The 21,333-nt window shown below is 49.9% G+C and overlaps 2 protein-coding genes across 5 annotated transcripts in view; both read left to right on the top strand.

Moving 5' to 3' along the window:
* The first annotated feature begins 3,242 nt into the window (after window positions 1–3,242).
* Polr3K (RNA polymerase III subunit K) lies at window positions 3,243–3,771 on the top strand. The gene has a single exon (XM_077631341.1). The coding sequence runs from the start codon at window positions 3,347–3,349 to the stop codon at window positions 3,668–3,670; it is 324 nt and encodes a 107-aa protein (XP_077487467.1). The 5' UTR covers window positions 3,243–3,346; the 3' UTR covers window positions 3,671–3,771.
* Window positions 3,772–11,217: 7,446 nt separating this feature from the next.
* LOC144098577 (solute carrier organic anion transporter family member 74D-like) overlaps window positions 11,218–21,333 on the top strand; it is a 167,410-nt gene continuing 157,294 nt past the window's right edge. Inside the window, exon 1 of one of the 4 annotated variants that reach the window (XM_077631338.1) lies at window positions 11,218–11,787. The gene's annotated coding sequence lies outside the window, so the exon portion shown is untranslated. The remainder of the gene's footprint in view (window positions 11,788–21,333) is intronic. The other 3 variants (XM_077631334.1, XM_077631337.1, XM_077631339.1) reach the window with 3 other exon arrangements.

The raw sequence follows: 21,333 nt of genomic DNA on the forward strand, positions 1-21,333 counted from the left end.
TAGTAATAGCCATATAAGCTTTTATAATTTTGGAAACGGGATTACCCTCACCGCTGTGGCTAGACTAATTTGGACCATTTCTCGAGCCATACTAAAACCGTGCGCTCGCGGGAGGGCGCAGAGCAACGTCGATCAAATCGCAACACTTCATGACGCACGTACCACGTGACATTCTCTGCTCCGCCCGCACTGGAGCAGCGTAGCGACGAGGAGCCCTGTAGAAGCGTTGGAACACCTAGACGAGAAGCAAGGCAGATCAATACTCGCGCTAGAACTTAAAGGCGCATTAGGCAATGTGAACTATATTACAGTATTCTATACGGTCGAGAGCGCATTGGCTCTGGTCGTCGAACCTTCATACAGTCAGAACTTTCTCACAGATATATTCGCAGTAATAAAGGCGGGCAGCTTAACGTCGGATAGATACTAGCTCGGAAACAGTGGAACCCCGCAAGGAGCGGTGCTCTCACCCCTGTTCAATCTCGCTTTGATTAAAGTACCAGAAAAACTATAAAATCCGAGGTATTCAAGGCGCCTTGTACGGAGATAATATTGGTCGAATGAAGGAACTCCGAAGGCTATAGACCATGGAGGTCCCTCAATGAGGCAGATAGTCACATGTCCAGCATTTTTGGACAAAAATTTCTGATATCGGAATATTTTAAGTTACCATTACCGAATTATTGAAGGTAGTAGTTCATTCTTCCGATGCTTAGTAAAACTCTTTAATTTGCATTCGTAAATTGCATTCATAAACTTTTTCCCGTTGAAAAATACTTTTGTATAAAATTACTGGGTATGAGTACAAAAGTATGCGGAAGGCCGCAACTAACATGTGCTCCAAACTAGCCGAATTTCTCGTCATTACACCCAAGAATGTAACGTCAGGAATCAAAGTATCGATAGGGGACTATCCGATACCAGGTGTTCAAAAAATCCGAATTTTGAGTCTGGAATTCCAGGCGAACAAAGTAGCAGCTTGATCGTAGAAAAGCTAAATAAAATGCCAGAACAATTCACCAGTATGTGATCTGTCGCATTACGAACAGAAAACATGACATGCAAGAACCCAAAACTTTAAATCTAGTTCAAGCTTTTGTTATTCAGAATCGTGTATTTGACGCCTCTCTCTGTCTCAAAAAGGGGGATATGAGAAAGTGGACACAATCATAAGGAAAGCCACAAAACACGCCATTGGGACTCCCTATGCACAGTTCAAGAGATCGACTCATGAGACTCGGCATCCATAACGAGGTGATGGAGTTAACTGAGACACACACTCAGATTCTCATCCACTGCAACTGGAAGGAAGGTTCTCGAGAAACTCGGAATACCATTCCCACCTGGTACGATGGAGAGAGCGGATATACAACCAAAGATCAGAGAGAAAATTCATGCTAACCCCATTTCTAAGAATCTGCACCCTACTTATAACAAGGGCAGAAGGGAAGCTATAGAGCAAAATACATTGGAAATAAATGGAATACATCCACACGAACAATATACACAGAGGCAGCCAGACAAGTTGGCAACCTTGCCAAGAGGAAGACTACTAGGCTGCGCGTTGATCAAAACCAGACACGTTGCGATAGCCGAGAAAGTAGCCACAGCATTCGCCATGCAGGCGCATCCTCAGGCAGTCGTGATCATAGGCTCTCAAACCGCATGTGGAGATTACGTCAAGGGCCGCGTAGGTGAGCAGACCACTCGGATCCTCGAGGTTACAAACTTTGAAACAGCACTCACAATGCGGTCAACTGGACACCAAGAGCTACGGTGCAACGAACTTCCCTCCGACCTCGCACGTCGATTACAACTTCGGGCACCGTCGCAGAATGATCTTAACTATGATGTGTCACTTTACACCCTAGCCGAAATATTACAGAACTACTGGTTAGAACGATGTCAATTGCCCAAACCCTCTAAAGAATCAAGCGGGGACGGAGAAATAAGATTAAGAAGGATAGAAACCAACAACTTTCACTCCCCCAAATCACTACACAGCTGGTACCCCTGCAGAACTTGACAAATGAGGGCACTGTGAAGAAATTACTGATCTCTACCACATGCTAGGGGCTTTCCAGAAAAACGAGACCATATTTCCTTACCTCCCCCACCATTTGGTTAGTGGGAGGCCATCCCGCTCAACGCAGACCCTGAGGGCCAGAAGTGGCTCGTAAACAGCGCCGCCGTATAGGAGCTTCGACCAATGGAAAGTATAGGGACTCCAGCCACGCGTGGTTCATACTCAATTGGGTCAATAAACAATTTCAACAATAATTCATCGAGTGTAAAGAAAGAAGTCTGTCATCATAATCCCGATCATCGACAGAATCGGTGAAGAAAAAAAAGGCAGCTTCACAGCGCACAAAAGTGGCCAAAATTCAGCCTCCCCGACTACCTTAAATGAGTCATTGTTTCACAATTGTTTGTCTGTACAAGGCTTGCGCCCTGGCCAATCCCCCACTGGGGGTATGTGCCACTCCAACAGAGGACAACAACAACAACGAAGTGGCAGCGTTCCAAGGTAAGTATTCGTTTTAGCTTTCGTGTTTTTTCAGCCAAATCTAAGGCACGCTTATACACTGCATTGGTTGGTTGGGGCTACGGCGTTATGCGCTGGCAGAATTCATCGTTCCATGACAGAGTGAGCGGTGACCGATGTTGTGTATCCTCTTACGGCAGCTGTGCATACGTTTTTTTTGTGATTTTTGCACTCAGCTGTTCAACTGTTCCATTTGGGCTTGCCCACACGTTGCCGCACTGCGGAGAAATGTCCGATAACTTCAACATGGTTTGGTCCTGTCAGAAAAATCCCTCCCTTCCCCCAAACCCTTCCCCTTCCCGAGACACATGGGAGCGAGCCCTGCTCAATTGATCGGTGCTGCAGTCTCAAAGGGCTCTAGTCCAACGGGCGCGAGTAGCGGCCTCATCCAGCGGGGTCCCGGAATAAGGACTCCACCTTTGTAAAGGCTCGGCCTGCAAACTCTCCTTTCACTGAATGAAAAGTTTTCACCACCCCCACGGGAGTCCCATGTTCCAAAGGGCCTGCACCAGCACCAACTGCCCACTTGAACAGTGACCACGTACTGTGCTTCGTTGCAGTTAAATTCGCCGTTAAATACAGGTCCCAAGAACTTGATATATGGTATAGAAACACTATACGCTCTCTATTGGCATCAAAAATGTTTAACTCGCCAGCACCAACCATCGAGGCCCACTGCTTCACGAAGGGAACTCCTACTGTGTACTGTGTGTTGTATAGGCGATACCGCGGTGGACTGTACATGCCATTTTCTTGATTGCACAGCGTTGTCCTTGGCGACTGGGCCCCTTCCTTGAGACGATGTGGTTCTGCCCATCGTGCACCAACATGCTCGGAGTGACCAAAGGCCAGGAGGGCATGCAGTTTGCCTGCCGCACGTGCCCCTACATGCACAAGATCAGGGGGAGGCTGAGCTGCCGGGTCTACCATCGGCGCAAGGAGCTCGACGCCATCGTGCGAGGCGCTGACATCTGGAAGAACGTCGACTCGACGCAGGAGAAGTGTCCCAAATGCGGACACGAGCGGGCCTTCTTCACGCAGGCCCAGACGCGATCGGCGGACGAGCCCATGACCACCTTCTACAAGTGCTGCAGTCCTCGTTGCGGCCACCAGTGGAAGGAGTGAGGAGTGGCAACGTCGCCACGGCTCCTTTTCTGCTCCGGTGGACTCTGGAGTGCCGGCGTGGCACCTGTGACCTGCTCGGAGCACATGCTGGAAGAGAAAATAAGAAGCGTATACATTGCGCTCATAATAAATTCACGCTGGAAACCGCAGGCAACAGCATTAGCCTCGCATTGTTGTATTTGTGGAACCAAGTTGAAGATCGGTTCACTGTTGACGACATAATTTTCGCGAGGTCCTCATTTTCACGTTTTTCCGCGAAACGAGTTCAATTCGCGAAAAAAAAAAATTGGGCAAATGGAGCGCTAACGGGCCTGGCACCTCGGCTTTCGCTAAGTGCTTTCAAAATATTCTGATTTTGCGACTTTGTCTGAATTCGCCAAATATTCAACTCGCGAAAAATAAGCCGTTTACGCGGCGTGCTTATATTCTCTTTGGCGTGGGTGAAAGCGAGGAGGGGGTGAGCCTTTTTATTTTATGCAGAAATGCATTTTAGGACTTGGACGTCACTCACTCGATCGACTGATCGATCAATCCGATCAATCAATCATTCAGAATAAGCTCATTTACTCAAAACAGTTTCTCAAAGGTAAAACAGGGGGAGCTCCCCTTGTCCTCTGACTGCACTGGGAACAATTAATAAATCAATAATCAATCAATCAATCAATCAATCAATCAATGGGTCGGTCGGTCGGCAGGAACATTAGTCACGCTATTATAAGGATATCGCATGGACTTTCAGATTGCCCTTCTTATCCACCTTACAACTGAGCCGAGCCAACACGGCACTGTCACAAGGCGGGCACGGACACAATCACGAAGTCCACTGCAGCCTCCGTGACCAAGAGCACGAAATCTGTCCGTAGGTCGTCAATCGTATCACGTATTTGGCGGCCCTTCTTTCTTAATTTCCCCATGTTTTCAGACTTCTGCTTAGCCTTCGTCTCCTCGGAACTCGCGGTTTCTCGAAGGTGGTTCTCCAGGGTCGAGGCTGTGGATTAGCTTTCCTGCTCATGTGCATATTTTCGGCCGACTGTATTTCAGCGTCTTTGTTGTTTTCTCTGGCATACCAAGCACTTCGCCATTTCATTTTTGCTTTTTCTCCCCCCTCAAAATTTCTTTCCAGCTATTGCCTTATTTAATTGTTTGGTTGACATTCATACCGCAATAGCATCGCTGGAGCGGGCTTACTCTCACCGTTGATTGTTCATTTAATTTTTTCCCAGTACATGGGAAAGAATGAATCTACTGGTTTCCACTTCTTTCCAGCACACCTATCGCCTTTCGCGACCGCACTGTCTCTCTCAGTACGCAAATACTCGTAGCGTAACAAAAACGTTACGCCGTCCCATAAAAACATGTATATACATAGAAGACCCAGTCCTTAGTTTTATTCGTCATCTGGCTCCCTGTAAGAATTTCTGCTCAAACGGCGATCGCTGATAGGTGCCGTGGCAGCGGTTTGCTTTCAACAGAAACTCTCCGACATGGCAGTGTCCTGAATGCCCCGGCAAGCCGTTTAAATTCAGTCCTTTTGCAAACTGAGCAAAGATACAGAGGCCAGAATTTCATTCAGACATCACGTCCTGGCCCTATCCTTAATCTAGATTATCACGCGTTGAATCGGGAGCGTTCCACGTGCTCTCCTATAAAGGGGTTGAACTTCCATGAGACGGCTTAAGAAACGCTATGCAAGATCCACGAAGCAAAGTACCTGATATCAAACAGCAGTTTGCCACGCTTAGCCAAGCCAAAATAATAGCGAATCCAGCCCTGGAGTTCGCACATTCAGTTAAGAATCATGGGTGCAGCCATATTGGCGATGAACTATGCAGCAGTGTTCCGATTGGGAGGCTGAACAAGTGCAACTTGGTGTGTATGTGCAGCACACTCAATGGAATGCAAGTGCCCTCAATGAAAAGACGTCAGTATGCACCATGAAAATAAAACAATTTAGCCCTGTCTTTTGGTGATAACCTCGACCTCATATAAATATGCTTTCAGGCGGTTGACGTTCACTGAACAAAACATTAGAACGTAACTTGCATAAACAGTTTCCCGCCTTGCAAACAATTATGTGAAGAATATTCTATTCCAGATAATACCCGGAGCAAGCTCTCGTCATCAACTGTTTCTAGCAAAAACCTGCCTCGAGAGGTAATTACCCTTTGTACTCATTCGGCATCAGTTATTAGAAACAAAAGAAATCAAAAAGTTATTATGGGTGCGGGATTATCAGTGCGTATCGAGAGCACGGTAAATGTAGCTAAAACCGTACAGGAGTTTGCTTTTTTTCGCGCCAAATTACTTCATAAGATCCTCCGCGGCGAATAGGCGCTAAGACAAGCGGCAAGAAAAAACTGCTCGAAATAACAGACATGTAAAGGCGTGAAAAAGTACGAAATTCCACAGTCACTGCTTCAACAGAGCTGCTTCAAAGAGCTCCAGAAGAGACAAGCACGAAGAGCAGCTACACGAAGTTCAGTAGCAACGAAAAATGCACAGGGAGGGAGGGTTGCAGGAGGTCATTAGGCGTTCTAAACCTTTCTTTCCTTTATTTTGTTTTTCAGAAGCCTTGTAAAACAGTCGAAATCGCTGTGTGCACTGTGCGTTCCCGCGCGGAAGAAACGCGTTTGAAATTCGAGCGCCGCTTCTCTCCGTGCATGAAGTAACCTTCGAATGGAGCGGCAGTCCAGCTATTTCGGTGCGGCGAGCTTTCCGATTTACAACAACGGAAAGGCCGAAATATTGCTTGTCCATCACGATTCACGTCACTTTCGTGTTCCCTCATGTGCGTGCGTGCGCGTGTCCGTGCGTGCGTGTGCGTGTGTGCGTGCGTGCGTGCGTGCGTGCGTGTGTGTGTGCGCGCGCGTGTGTGTGTGTGTGTGTGTGTGTGTGTGTGTGTGTGTGTGTGTGTGTGTGTGTGTGTGTGTGTGTGTGTGTGTGTGTGTGTGTGTGTGTGTGTGTGTGTGTGTGTGTGTGTGTGTGTGTGTGTGTGTGTGTGTGTGTGTGTGTGTGTTTGCGCAGTTCGGTTTAAGCGTGCGGTGCTTTAGCCGAAGTTTCGCCAACTGAACAAGATCTTCTTACCCGTGTCATACACGGGCGCTCCAAATGCCGTCGAACCAAATGCCACTGGACTCAACTGCGAGTCTTGTGATGCTACACGATGTTTTTTTAACAGCATAGTGCTCAGGCGCCATTCAAGTCCACGCAGCACCGCGGGGCCATTCAAGAATTTAAAATGCCTTCAAGACATGGACGCGCGTAAGTTTCTTGGGAAGTGCTTTCACGACAGCACTTGGAATATATAGATATAAATACGCAAGGGCTTTATGTTAAGAAATTTCAACTCACATTACATGAATTGGTATTTATGTATTATTTACTGGTGCCTATAATTGTTATAAGAACGTTCGCCGCATTTGTGTCGACCAAAAAAGCAGCTTGTGTAGGCCGCAGCCCAGTCCAGCTGACCGACCGGAAGCTGTACGCGTGTTCGTGAAGTATATACATACCGTGCTGGGCTGATGTCCCATTGGTTTCTTTATTTCTTAACGCGATAGCACTAAGGAGCCCTTGTTGCAGCAAAGCAGGAGTCGTCGTCGTCCGCTGTCGGTGTCGTTGACCGTGAGCGAAAAATCACGAAAAATCCTCAGAAAAAAAACCTAAGTTGGCCACCTAGGTCACGGGGCCTTGTGGCGTAATCACAACCTGCCCACCGGATTGTGAGCAAACTGCCCAGCATGGCAGCTGGAGGTTAAATGAATGATTGGTCGCGAGATGTTGCTCCTGAAGAGCAACCTGTGTCGCACAAGCCCCACCGGGGGCAGCACCTGTCATCGCGGGGCACTGGCGCATAGCTTAACCGCTGCACCACTGCGCCAGGAGTGGTATGAGCACTCCCAGGGATCTATGAATCTAAAATTGAGAATGACCAATTCCGCATACATCGGCACTAACTCATTAACGCTATTGCGTCATGCCCTTATGCGGAAGTTTCTTTTTTCATTTTATCAGTTCGAGAAGCTCGTTCACATATATCGTGGTTTATGGTTTATGGGGGTTTAACGTCCCACAGCGACTCAGTCTATGAGGGACGTCGTAGTGAAGGGCTCCGGAAATTTCGACCACCTGGGGTTCATATATCGTCCAGTGCGCTATATAGTGAACCAGTCAGCGCCGTTGCCGAGTGTCTGGAAGCGTTCTGATTGGTCCCTACCTGCCTGTCAAGAATCAGACTCCACTCTCTAGCTCCAGACTTCACAGGGCAAGTTGAATAAGGCAACATAATCTCTCCTGTGGCGGAACGTGAAGTGTGATTACAAATGTGCCCATTTACATTTTCTTCCTTTAATGCATTGGTGTTTTGAGCTGAAACATATTATTTATGAAACGGAGGATGTTATGGCTGCCCGAAATTACCCATCAAGTGAGTGGATGTGCTTGTGAATGTCTTTTCCTGCTGCACCACATATTTAGAACTCTTCTTTTTAAGGTTTTATTATTATTATTTTTCTGAAATTGGAGGAACAAATATTGGGCGATATAGTTAGATGTTGAATTCAGCTACAAATCGGGTTACTCAGTGTAAAGTTCCGTAATTCGGCTCTTTGGGGTCCTTTTTTTGCAGCGAAAGACAATTTACTCTAAGCGCATGTTTTTGTGCGGGAAATAAAATCGCCTATTTTCGGTCATTATTTCGTGAACAACAGGGAAATATGGCAGGTCGCACTAAAAAATGTTTACCAGACCACATTTTTCTCCTTACCTATTACAATTATTTCACCCCGTACGCCTATTTTCGGTCATTATTTCGTGAACAACAGGGAAATATGGCAGGTCGCACTAAAAAATGTTTACCAGACCACATTTTTCTCCTTACCTATTACAATTATTTCACCCCGTACACCACCAATGTCCTACACAGCGCTTCCGCCTCCGTGCAAGATCTGCTTGCCTGTACAGTGCAAAAATATCCTTTGAGCAACGCGGCGGCCATTTTAGACACGGAATAGCTTTTGAGTAGGACATCGTCTGCGAGGATAGCGCTTGACACAATGATGCCATTAAGACGTCTAGTAAATACCCGTGTTTTGGGCTCTCGCTTATTCTGATTGACCCAAGCCGCGGAGAAAACGTTAAAAGAGATTTAAGTCTTAAGCTGGTCTTGTAGGAATGTATTCTGAAATGCAGCCCTAGTAACATAACACAACTGTTATGCACATAAATTATAGTAGTTTATGTATAGAAAAAAAAAGCAGGCGCCAAGTCAGACAACACACAGAAGGAAAGACTGGACGGGCGCAACTTGCAACAGTCTATTCACAGCGTGGGCGAGTGAATTAAGAAGGTATACATCAAGAGGAGAAGGAGAACCCACCCGCGCGCACAAGGGCCGGAATGCGTTTCAGGAAGAAACAGCAGCACACACCTGTCTCACCTCATTCTTTCTAAGAAAACACTCATTTTTATACTCGGTGATTGATGGGGGTCTTACACAATCTTATGGCGTGGGAATGGTGTGGTATGTATTATGGTGTGGGAATGTTCATACTTCAGAGTATATACAGGTTTCGTTTTATTTCTGCCTGCAGCTGTAACTTATAACCGTATACAACTCAGAACTCAGCTGCAGTGCAATGGCGTTTACCTATTTTCATGGCATCGCAGTTCATGCTTCAGGATTAACATCGACCCCATGACAACCGGCTGGCGCCATTGGCAGGATGACCTCCTTTGAGGGGAATGTGGTGCTGAGTTTTGTAGCGGGAGCTACACTAGGCTGCCAGTCGAGTATTTTGCGGTACAGGCGAGACGCCAGTTGTACGCATGCGCCGCTACTATTGCAACCGTGGAGGAGTGGCTGTGCCGCGCGCTTTGTCGTTTCCCTCCCTCCTTTATCATTTCTCTTTCGACGCGGTTCGGGTGTCCACTGAGATATGTGAGCATGGTACATGCGGAAGGCCAGTTGTGCGCATGCGCCGTTACCATGGCAACCGGGGAGGAGGAGTGGGTGCGCTGCGCGCTTCGTCGTTTCCCTCCCTCCTTTATCCTTTCCTTTACGGCGCGGTTCGGGTGTCCACCGAGATATGTGAGACGGTTACTGTGCTTTGCGCGCTCGCGGTGCCATCTGGCATGACGTCACACCTCGCGGCTCGCCGCCGTTTGGTATGACGTCACACCGCGTTCATCACTCAAACCGCGCGTCGTCGCATGCGCAGCATTGCGTATAAAAAGCGGAGATGTAATCGGCGGCTGTATCGCAACGCTTGATATGGATGGACAGAAGGGGAGTCCAGTCGTTGCTATACGGGGTTATAGACAAGAGAACATTAACTCTTCCGATCCTGAGGTTGTCGCCTGGCAGTTGGCTACTCAACAAAGCGAGAATGAGCGTCAGAAGGCGAAGAAGAGAGCAGCGGAGACGCTCGAACAGAGAGAGGAACGCCTTGCCAAACGGAGACGCCAGACTGCCGAGCGTAATAGACGCCGTATAGCCGCCGAGATGGAGCCTATGGAAGGCGTCAGTCAACGGCAGCTAACCGATGAGAATTTGAAGGCCTGTCGTGTGACTGATCACACCATTCGAGTTCCGAAAGTGCATCTGCGAACCGGACATTTCAAGCGGACATGTCTCTCCCTGCTAAACATGCAGTGCCAACAACAAGCCCAGCCAGGCAAACGTACCTCCCGCTACGTATACCTGGCATAGCGGAGCTCAGCCACTGCCAATTTTTTTAGTTGCATTGAGAACTACACATCTCACAGAACTGCTCCGTCTCACTTGTTCTAGCAAGAGGCAGCACCCACAAGTATTACCTGTTCTCACACGCACGCGAGCCAACAGAAAAGTCTGAAGGCTGTCGTCTCGCGCTCTTTACTTGCTTCTCACTGAGAACAAGTCTCAGGTTCTGTGGGGTTTAACGTGCCAAAACGACCCAGGCCAGGCTATGGGGACGCCGCAGAGGAGGGCCCCGGCTGATTTCAACCATCTGGAGTTCTTAAACGTGCACTGACATCGCACAGTACACGGGCCTCTGGCATTTCGCCTCAGTCGAAATGCGACCGCCGCGGCTGGGATCGAACCTGCGTCTTTCGGGTCAGCCGCCGAGCGCCGTGACCACTGAGTCACCGTGGCGGCGATGAGTACAATTTCGATTAAGTCGAGTTAGAATAATGTATTCAAATGTTGGGTCGGAGCCTAGACGGGGGTGGGAAAGCGGTGCACGTGTAAGCGTGATGGAGACGTCGCGCGCTTAGATCCGTAGCGAGTTGCGGAGTTCTTTGGCAGTGGTCGACGAAAAATAGTACACCTCCGACTTCCCGGTAAGAAGATGATGACGCGGTTCTACATGTGGTAATGCGTATACTGCCGCACCGTTTAGTATTGCACCCCTCAATCTCGCGTCGCTCGAGCGCGTGCGCGTTGCGCGCCCCGACGTCGATGAAGCGACAGCGGCGACGGCCGGCGGCGGACGGCTGAAGAGAGCGTCGGCCTCCGTCGCGCATGCGCGCCGTCGCTCCTCGCGTTGCGACAGTAGCGCCGCCGCACCTCTACCTGGCCGTCTGCCGCGTGCGCCATGATGACATCGGCGCCGGCCGCCGCACTTCAGTTCCTCTGGCGGCTACTCTCGCCGATCTCCGGAGGCGTCGTCGCAACCCGCGAGCTGCTGCCACCGCACGCCCCGTTGCTGCAACAGGCCCCGTGATAGGGCTGCTCCTTGAGAACACCCGAGTCGGCAACGCTTGCGGCACGCAGGCCCACGGAGCGGCGGCGGCGGCTCTAGGCGACCAGAAAGCGTCGTCGTTTCGCGCGGCTGTTCTGCGTGCGGACGGATTACGATAGCGCGGGTTTCCAATCTGTTGTTGGTGTCTTCCCGCTGCAGCGCTCCCCCTGCACGCGGTCCCTGCGTTCGGCTTGTTTGCGCGGGATAATCGCGCTGTGTGGCTTTCGTTTTTTTTTTTTTCTGCATATTATTCTGTGTGGCTGCGACGCGCGCGCGTGCGCTCAGTGGTGTGCTTCCGATTGCGACACGGCGTGTGTGCTCTGGATACGACGCGAACTCTGTGCGGCCCGAAAGTTCGTTTCTTGAAACCGGCGAAAGCTCTCACCGATAACGGTAAGTTTTATTTGCCTCGCCTCCTTATTTTATTTTTCATTTATTTCGTTTTGTAAATCGCTGTGGGAGGTCGCGCTGTTTTTAGTCAGCGTGCGTGTAGGCATGCGGCGTTGAAAATGCGCTCAATATTGCACGCCGTCACGAGCTCAAATCGTGGACTCGTGGCACTATCAGCCATGCCGTATATTAAATCTACAGCGTCAGCGAGCAGTCTTCGAGCTTAGTTGACGGGTCTTTTTTTGTTTGTTTTATTCGATGTGCGCCCCATTTTCACTGCTTCTGCCGCTCTCTTTGAGTCGAGCCGACACGCCTGCATGTGGTCTGGCGCGCTAGCTAGCGGCTGCAGGCAGCTCTCCCGAGCAGTGTTTGCGGCCGACCTTGAAAAATGAGTGTGTCGTCAAGGCCTGCGGCTCTGCTAGCCCGTTCCCTTTAAAAATAAAGAGAGAGAAAAAGAAAGCAGCAAAAGTCGCCCAGTCGCTCCTGCCGGCGGCGGCGTTTTCCATCTCGCTTTATTTATTCGGCGAAGGCAGCAAGTAGAGTGTGTGGCTCGCCGTCTCGTATGCGGGGAATCGCGTGCCCTGCTGCTGCACCCCCCTCCAGTGTTTTCTTCGGCGTCTCGGCGTTTCAAGGTCGCCGCCGCCGCAGGTGAATGAGCGGCTTGTCTGTAAACGGAGGCGCCGCACATCCTTCCATGCTATGCGGCACGCGCCTGCCTAACCACGTCGTCGCGCGAGCGCGTCCTTTCCGGCGCGTTCTTCGCTGCGCGCCAAAATGCTCGCCGATGTTTGAATCACGTTTCTCACTCTTTGTAAATTTACCCCCCCCCCCCCCCCCATGTTCTCCCCACCCCCGTACTTTTTTTTTTTGCGACTCCTGCTCCTTTTCGTGCGCGTTTTTCTTTCCGCTTTGTATACCAGTCGCGAGATCACATTATCCGGCGTTCGCAATATGCAGGCACCGGGGAAGTTGCGAGGTGAAGAAAAAGGGGCGGAAGTTGGATTAGATAGAGACTTCCGCTGGTGCCTCCCATTCTGCTTGCGCTTACTTTCCCGAGTTTTGCGCCATTTGGATGCACCGTTTTTTTTTTCTTTCTTCATTGGGGGCGTGCTTCGTAAAAGCCGGGTTACATTTTATCTCTTCGTCTTGGCGTTGCGTAACCGTCGTCCCTTCCTGCCTCCCTCCTTGCGCGCCTGGAGAGGAGGTTGAGGGAGGCCCTGTGAAGGCTCATTTCGGCCGTGATTTATGACCTGTAAAACTCGCCGGCATTCTTCTTGGCGGCAGGACCAAATGAGACTGATCATGGTGGGCCGTAGACCGTAGGTACGAATTTGCGCGCACCCCTCCACCTCCTGCTCCCTCGCTTATTTATTTCCTTTTTTTTATTTGCAGAGTAGATTTTTAGCTCGTTTTTTTTTTTCGTGTTTCACTTCCTTGCTCCTTGCCTTAAGCCGGCTTTCGGCTGGCTTCGTGTCGGAAGTGTTTGGTTTGTCGGACCCCCCAGCTCGATCGTCTGGAGCGGGGAGGATGCATGCAGCGGGAGGGGGGGGGGGGGGGGGTGTTGCGTGGTCGCTGGACTTGCAACTTCGTAAACAGAGCGCGCTCGCACGACTGTTGTTGTCAAGAGACACGCAGGTGGTTCCAGCCGCGCTGTCGCGTCGTTGTCTCTGCGCGGCGGAGCCTATGGTCAAACCACGTGCTGTCTTCCAGCTGCGTTAGAGTATGCGCTTTCCTGTCAGTTCACGGCGCTTTGTTTGCGTTATCTGTAGCCTTTAGTCGTAACTAGAGCACCACCAAACGCTTCCAGTCGCAGACTCCACTGCTAACGGTCCGGCTGTGAGCGGTGCTGGTACGTTCAAGAGTAACGGGAAATAAAAAAAAAAAGAAATCGCTAAGCTTGGGCGCTCTTATGTCGGTTGTGAAGAATTGCGCACCGAACCGCTTCTTGTGGAGCTGTGCGGCAAAAGAAAGCGGCGTGGCTGCCAGGCTTGGTCGCTAATCCCGTTTTCATGTGGCGTGCGTCTTGAAGTAGAGCGCGGAGGAGGGCTGGCCGATTGGCGGGGATGGATGAAGGTCAGGGGCTTGTGGGTGGCCGACGCCGTTGCGCTGTCCAGCGCCCTCTGCCGGAGGCTGTCGAGGGGGTAAGAAATAAGTGCGTTGCACAACACTGCCTCCGCTAGAAGAGCGGGCTCTCGTTGGCTTTGCAAAGGGCGCGGCGGGGAAATGCGAAGACCTCCTCCCGTATCAAGATGGCAGGAGATAGGTAGCGGCGTTTCGCGCTAAACGGCCCCCGGCGCCCCTGCCGTCGTGATGCTCGTACTGATTACGTCCAAGCGATCTCCAGTGTCTCTAGACAAGAACGTGGGCTTGGCTAGTCGACTGGCTGTAACATACTGTACGGTCCGGATAAGGGCGAGCCTCTTTTGAGTCCTCATGAGGAACCGGTCGAAGAGCGTGCAGTAAAAGCGACTGACCGTATAGATCAGGTCGCGACGAGCGAGAAAGTCGAGATCTGTGTCGTCGGCAAAAAAATAAGCATCCTTCGCCTGGGCGCCGAAGAGTGCGTTATCACGTAATCGAGATAACGAATTGTCTTGTCGGTCCGCTTGCTACGGCTGTGTAATTGCCGTTCGAGCAGCACCCCCCATCTCTCTACACTATACGCTATAGCTATACTCTTTGAATATACTGTTTGACCTGCAACCCGAACTGATAAAACATAATTCAGGCTCGTTATACCAAATCGCGCAGGTAGTTCTTATGCAAAACGGAGTGCGTGAACAGCAGACAGGACGTTGGGTTAAGAAAGGAAATGCTTGCGATTGCGCTTGGCTGTTCGTATTAGTTTCCGCTGAGTCGCTGCCCAGCATGCCACGATGTAACAATTCATGTTGAGTCTGCAGACAAAACACTGATACGTCAAGCGTGCCTATATTTCTTCATGGGATACATCCAATGCTATCCTACCGGTGGTTTACTTATTTCGAAGTATTTTACGGATCGATGACACCATTATCGATACTGCACATGTATTCGCCGTAGCACCAATGTTAGCAAAGCTTTTGTACTGACTGTCTCTTTAAAGAGTATTTAAATGTTGTAAGCGAGGTCAACTATGCTTCATCGAAGTTATATCCTTTTTTCATAAGTTCCTCAAAGTTTTTCCCGACTGTTATCGCCGGCCACCATGCCAACAAGTAATGGAAGAAATGGTCTCTATCACAGAGAGTACAATGTCTAGGTGTGAAAGGTGTAAAAACGGTTCATGCACGGACCGTATGAATAGGGCGGTCAGTCAGGGTAGTGAGCAAAATAACTTTATTACGTGAACTTGAGTAAAAGAGCCTGCAGCATAAGAGACTCCCTTTTATAACAGGGAGTGAACTAAGACAGCTCACTCTTTTTTTACTCCTATATGGGCGTATTCGTGTTTTCGAGTGTATATCCTGACGGCCTCCTGTCGCGAGGGCCCGAGTAGTATGACCACAATCCAGACGACTAACTTGAGGAGTAAATAATTGTATGAACAATTAGCGAAGGTTACCACGTAGTTTAGATACACTCCGTTTCGCTCTCAGAACCAGTATCGAGGAGAGGGCCCGACAATAGCACCGCGCAGAATGTTCGAAAATTTTAATTCGTTCTTGGTTATTTTTAAGTTTTAATTCATTTTTTCTAATCGTCCGTCTACTTTTTGTTGTTATTTCTTTCTTTCTCAGAGACTTCGTTATCTCACAAAAATTGTTTTAATTTGTAGATCGTTATTTGGCGGCGGGTATGGTTCTGGGTCCCATCCCTCACAGTATGTACAGGGTGTTTTACCTAAGACTCTCTGCAATTAAAAAAAGACAGGCTTTTTAGGTTAGAAGAGCGTTTTTTCGGCATAGCATTGTCAGCAGTGTGGTGCATGTGCGAACTATATAGCATGCTGGTTAACTAGTATATTGAATACACAACATTTTAGGTGCTACTGTTAGGCTGCTTATTGAGAGACGTGTAGCCCCCCGTAAGTAATGTCCGTATCAGTTTTCAGAATTTCTTAAACGCGATTACCGTCGCCACAATGGTTCAACAAACTTGGGTCATTTCACGCGCCATTCGAAAATCGCTTGCCTGTTGTGTGTGACTTTCTAATGTCCGTGCGCGGAGTGACTACTCAGGTTGTAGGCTTGGGATTTTTGGGGCGGCCTGCACCATTTAGCGAGGTAGGTGTAGGTAATATCTTTGTTTGAGATTTTAGGGAGGAGCTGGCAGTGGCTCCCATTGTTCGGTTGTGGCGACTCAGCAAGCCCATGTACAGTGTGAGGTGTTCCCGCATAGCTGAGCGGACTCCGGTTGTGGTTGCCCATGCATCAAAATCTGGCACTCTAACCCAATAATTGGATGTTAGCAGATTGTCGCGCAATCTGGTGGCATTCAGATGAACTGGTAGCGCTGCTGGTAATTGGCGATTATGTTCGAGAGAAAAAAAAAAGGTTGCAGGGCGCCTCTGATAGCTTGCTTCCCAAAGCATAGGGGGCGCTTCCGTCTGCCAACATGCAGAAACCTTCTGCAGATCATGCGCCGGCTTTCATCCGGAGTTTCGTTACTGGTCAGGTCGAAGAACTCTAGAAAAAGTTGTCGGCTCCCTAACGTGGAGGGTTTCATGGGCACTTCGTTGCGTCGCACTCGTATGGCTCCTGCTGGATTGTTGCGGACAGTCGTCCCCGAGCGCAGATTTATAGAAAATTCATTCGTAAACGGGAGCGTTTCGCTTATTAACGTTGTGGTTGCGCTTACCAGACCTTCCATCGTTTGGTTTGTTTTAGTCGGCGGCCCTGCGAAGACGTCACGGTTTGTGTTTCGGGCTGGACGAGATACCTCTCTCTGCTCCGCGAAACAAAGTTCAGTTCCAGCGTTCCAAAAATTCCAGGGTTTCCCCACCGCGTGTCTGAGAAGCTCCCCTTCCATCTGTCACGGAGAAAGCGATAAATTTCGTTTTCCATTCCATGACACGCGCGTGAGCATGGCGAAGCGATTATGGAGTCATTCTTGGCTTGGAAGGAAGGAGAGAGGGATGTCATGACCTTACCTAATGGCTCAGAACCGGAGATTTGGCGGCTTCGTCACGTATCGCGGGGAACATTAAAAGCCAGCGCGCGTTTTCACGGACGTCTCTCCTCGGCAGTCTCATTTGGACGTTTCCCATCCAGGATTGCTGTGGTCGCCAGACCGGCTTCGGAGCTGCTCTTTGCCGAGAGGGGGAGACGGCGGGGGGGGGGGGGGGGGGGGGGGTAGTGGGTGTTGCCACGGGTGGCCAGATGGAAGGGGGGGGGGGGGGGGTAGACGGGTCTTCTTATCAGCAGCCACCTGTGACCACGGTGCTGTGACGCAACCTGCCCGTTTTCTCCTTTTGGGCGAGAGGGAAAGAACAAAGGAGGCAGAAAATGCGTGCGATGGTCGGGAGGGAAAGGCGGCGCTGATGTTGGGCGGGGCATCAACGCCGTCGCAGCTGCCACCCGTCTATTATATAATTATAATTGGTTTTTGGTGGAAAGGAAATGGCGCAGTATCTGTCTCATATATCGTTGGACACCTGAACCCGTCTCATATCGCGTGTTTCGGAGAACATTTTCGAATATTCCTCAGCATAGGGCGATCGACATCGCCGCCGTTTACTTCAAGAAGTTAGCAACTAAATTTGATAATTGCTTACTTCCTTAGTGCCAGTGGCGAGTTTGTAGTCACTGGCAGAATATAGATGAGGCTAATTAGAATAGACTCCCCGCACCGCAAAAGTATCGCGGATGGTGTAGCCACTGACTTTAAACAGAAATGAGTACAGATGGAGTAAGCTGTCCTCTATGCGCACTCTCTTTTACTCCCTTATAGGCGTATTCGTGTTTAGAGTGTACCATTACTTAAACCAACGATAAAGTCGTTCTCTAATGCTCCGCAGCCCGAGTAAATCAGTTGCTTTTTTTTTCAGCACAAACTCGGAACTGAGTGCATGAGGCGCGCTGAAGTTCGGTGCAACCTCAACGCCCGCTCTTGACGTGTTGCAGTGCCTGTACATGCTATACGCCGAAATGGGAGTATAAGCTGTCCTCTACTGCACTGCTTTTTGGACAGCTTACTTTCTTTTTACTCGTTTCTGTAGTGTAGGGCGCCCGATTCGAATTGCCCACTATATTATAGCCAGTTTGCTACAGCGATTGGTGCAGGAAAAAGGTTACGCATCGCCAACTACGCGGCCGTCACTTTTGAGAGCGGCAAAGTAGAAGAAAGCGTATGTTGCTGCACAATAGCGCGGGCAGCTGCAATCGGGCGCCGTAGGCATTGCAACGCGTCACCGGCGGATATGACGACGTCTTGTCCGTGGCTGTGAACCCGCCGCTGGCACTAACCAGCGGGCCGTACTAGCTAAACTGTTAATCAGTAACCCAAGCAGCACGGAGCATCGGCCCAAATACAGGAAATGTGTCGCCAAAGACTGGCCCTACAAATAACCAGCATTTGCCAACACGTTTTCAATACTGGGCCGATGTCGTGTGCTGCTAGGGAATTTTCAGTTCGTTGTCTAGCTAATTAGCATTAAAAAAAAGATAACCTTTCACTCCCTCCTTTATCCCTTCCCTTACGGCGCGGTTCAGGTGTCCGTCGATATGTGATACAGATACTGCGCCATTTCCTTTCCCCCAAAAAAACATCTATTATTATTATGAAGTCCGCCGCGACTGACCGTTAATTGCCGAAAAGGTTTTCTTTCTATTTCACCCGTAATATAATTGGGAATAATTAGAAGGTCGATGTAGGCCTTTGCACTATGCGGTGCATGTAATTTGACTGGCGTTGATTACCATGATATGACGGGGCTCGGGTCGAGTCGAAAAGCGGGAGAGTCGTATAATTAATGTAGGACGGAAGCGGCATACAGACTAACTGCATGCTTTCGAGGCGGCAATTTTGAATGCGTCTAATTAATAGCTCGTTATACTCGCCGTTTTGGCCCGAATACCGTTGGATTCACGGCCCATCTCTGCCGTGTCCCCTTTATATATATATATCATCGGAATGACTTCGTGTATAATTTTTTTCCGCTCATATGCAGCGCGAAGAATGAGCGTTACAGAAAGATGACGTTCGAGCGAAAACGTTGACTTCAAATTAGAAAAAAACGTCCCAAGAGCAACCGCTTGTATACATACACATGCGCGATCGATAGCTTATATGAATGCTGCTGCGTGTCCATTTACGATAGTTCTTATTCCCCTCCGATCGCCGCGCCCGGTCATATGTGATGTTGCGGATACATATGGCCCATGTGCGCGCGGCTTTTCGTTTCTTGTAGTACAAAATGTCTTTGCCAGTGCTTGCGTACGGGTACACATGCCGAACCTCGTTATAGCGAAATAACGGATATAACCAAGTAATGAAGATTCCCTTTAGAAGCTTGGTCGACACGAGCTATAACGAAGCTACGGCTATAACGAAGTAATCTTGGCTATAAGGAAATGAAAGCTACGCGGTGTGGGCTTCAAATTTCCGAAACTGGGTATACGTGCAGTGTGAGACGCCGTAGTAGAGGGCTTGGGATTACTTTCAACCACCGTGGGGTTTTTTGACGTGCACTGCACATCACGGGCATCATTCGCATTTCGGCTCCATCGAAATGCGGCCGACTATCCCACAGTTTTCATTTGCATGTGACGGGAATCCGCCCTGCTGGCTGCTGCGCGCCGTTTTGCGCGTCCCCTTGCCATAATTCGAGTAATATAGCAAACAGCGCAGAACTCGGACACCCTATCAACTTACGATATCCCTGCGTCGGCAGCAGGTTAAGCAGGAACGTTATACGCGGGTGATCGCTAAACAACTCGGACGGTTAACTGGTTCCCCCATCTCTCGCTGCTGCAGCTGTTTTCAAAACACGGCACACACGTTGCTTTATCGGGAATCGGCGCGGAGGGTTACGACGGACGACGAGTGTGTTGTCGCGCGCCGCGTCGCTAGGCGCGAACGTCTTTTACGCGCAAACCCGGCTTGCACGGACGCCGCCGCGGCAGACGTCGCCGAGGCCGCGGCGGGTGTTTTTCCACGCCCAGGAATGCGCGCACATGGGGCTGCTTTCGGCGCCGATGATTACTGCAGCGCGATGACATTTTGCGGCTCCCGCTCGCGCGCGGTTCGGCAGCTGTCATCGCTGCGGGGGCTCGGAAGGGCGCTTCCATTGAGCGCCTGCCATACGCCGGGGATGCTTCTTCTCTCTTGAAGCGTTTGCATGAGCTATACATGTCGCGTTCTGCATTTACATAGGTTACTTCCACTCATTGCGCATCACAGTGCATGAATGAGCTTGGATAGATGTGTTTGAGCGCGAGTGGGTCGATTTGGGTTCAGGTGAGTGGATTTGGGTGCGAGTGAGTTGAATTGGGTTCAGATGGGTGGATTTGGGTGCAAATGGGTTGAATTGGGTTCAGATGGGTGGATTTGGGTGCGAGCGGGTTGAATTGGGTTCAGATGGGTGGATTTTGGTGCGAGTGGGTTGAATTGGGTTCAGATGGGAGGATTTTTGGTGCAAATGGGTTGAATTGGGTTCAGATGGGTGGATTTGGGTGCGAGCGGGCGGTCGAGAAAAGTATTCTTGCGTGGTAGGGAGTCGCGTCTTATGCATGGTTGCGAGGTATGCTTGCCCGTATGATGTCACGGGCGCAATGATGGTGGAAGACCGCGGATAGCTTCCGTGGTGCACGCAAGAACAGATGGCAATGAGCATATCAGATGAGTGCGCATGCTTTCATCGGGGTCCCGGTCCGCCAATATGGCGACCGCTATGACGTCAGTGCAAGCCGTCCGTAGGCCGAGCTGGTCATCCAACCGAGGCCGATACGGTTTCGTCGCCGTCATCTTCAGTCCACCGCTGATCAAATGTCTTCTTTTGCACTACAGTGGAGTTCAGGAACCAGTTGTATTCTGTAATTTTTTTTTACTAAGCTCTCTTTTGCATTAATTATGAGGGGTGGCCAAAATATATATTTTTCTCGACGAGTCCTTTCGCGCAACAAAAATATCAATTGGATGTCAGCGCTCACATGTTCCACTACTTTTGTCCTTTGTGCTGCTGAGCGCGAGTACGCTGGTTCAATCCCGGCCGCTGCGGCCGCGTTTCGGTGGAGGTAGAATGCAATGCGCCTATGTACCGTGTGACGCTAGTACACGCTCAAGAACCACAGATGGTCGAAATCTATCCGGAGCCCTCCACATACGACGTCCCTCGTACAGCCCATATATCGCTTTGGGGCGTTAAGCACCATATACCACAGGCTGTGAGTATTTCCTCTCCAATTACTCTCTGCGCAGTCCTTCGAACTCGTTTCCAGGCGTTATCGTTCGGGTCGATTGTCGGTCTCTAGGCGAGTGGAATCCAAAGGAAGCCGAAGCATTTCCCAGTGTAAGTGGACTCTCGGTGAGTGTAGATGGACCGAAATAAGTTTTCTTTGTTCTTTAACTTTTCATCCGTAAATATATATGTTCAGCGACCTACTGCACATGCAGACCGCTGGCCGCGCG

The sequence above is a fragment of the Amblyomma americanum genome, chromosome 7 (assembly GCF_052857255.1).
Source record: "Amblyomma americanum isolate KBUSLIRL-KWMA chromosome 7, ASM5285725v1, whole genome shotgun sequence".
In the NCBI taxonomy this organism is placed as follows: domain Eukaryota; kingdom Metazoa; phylum Arthropoda; class Arachnida; order Ixodida; family Ixodidae; genus Amblyomma; species Amblyomma americanum.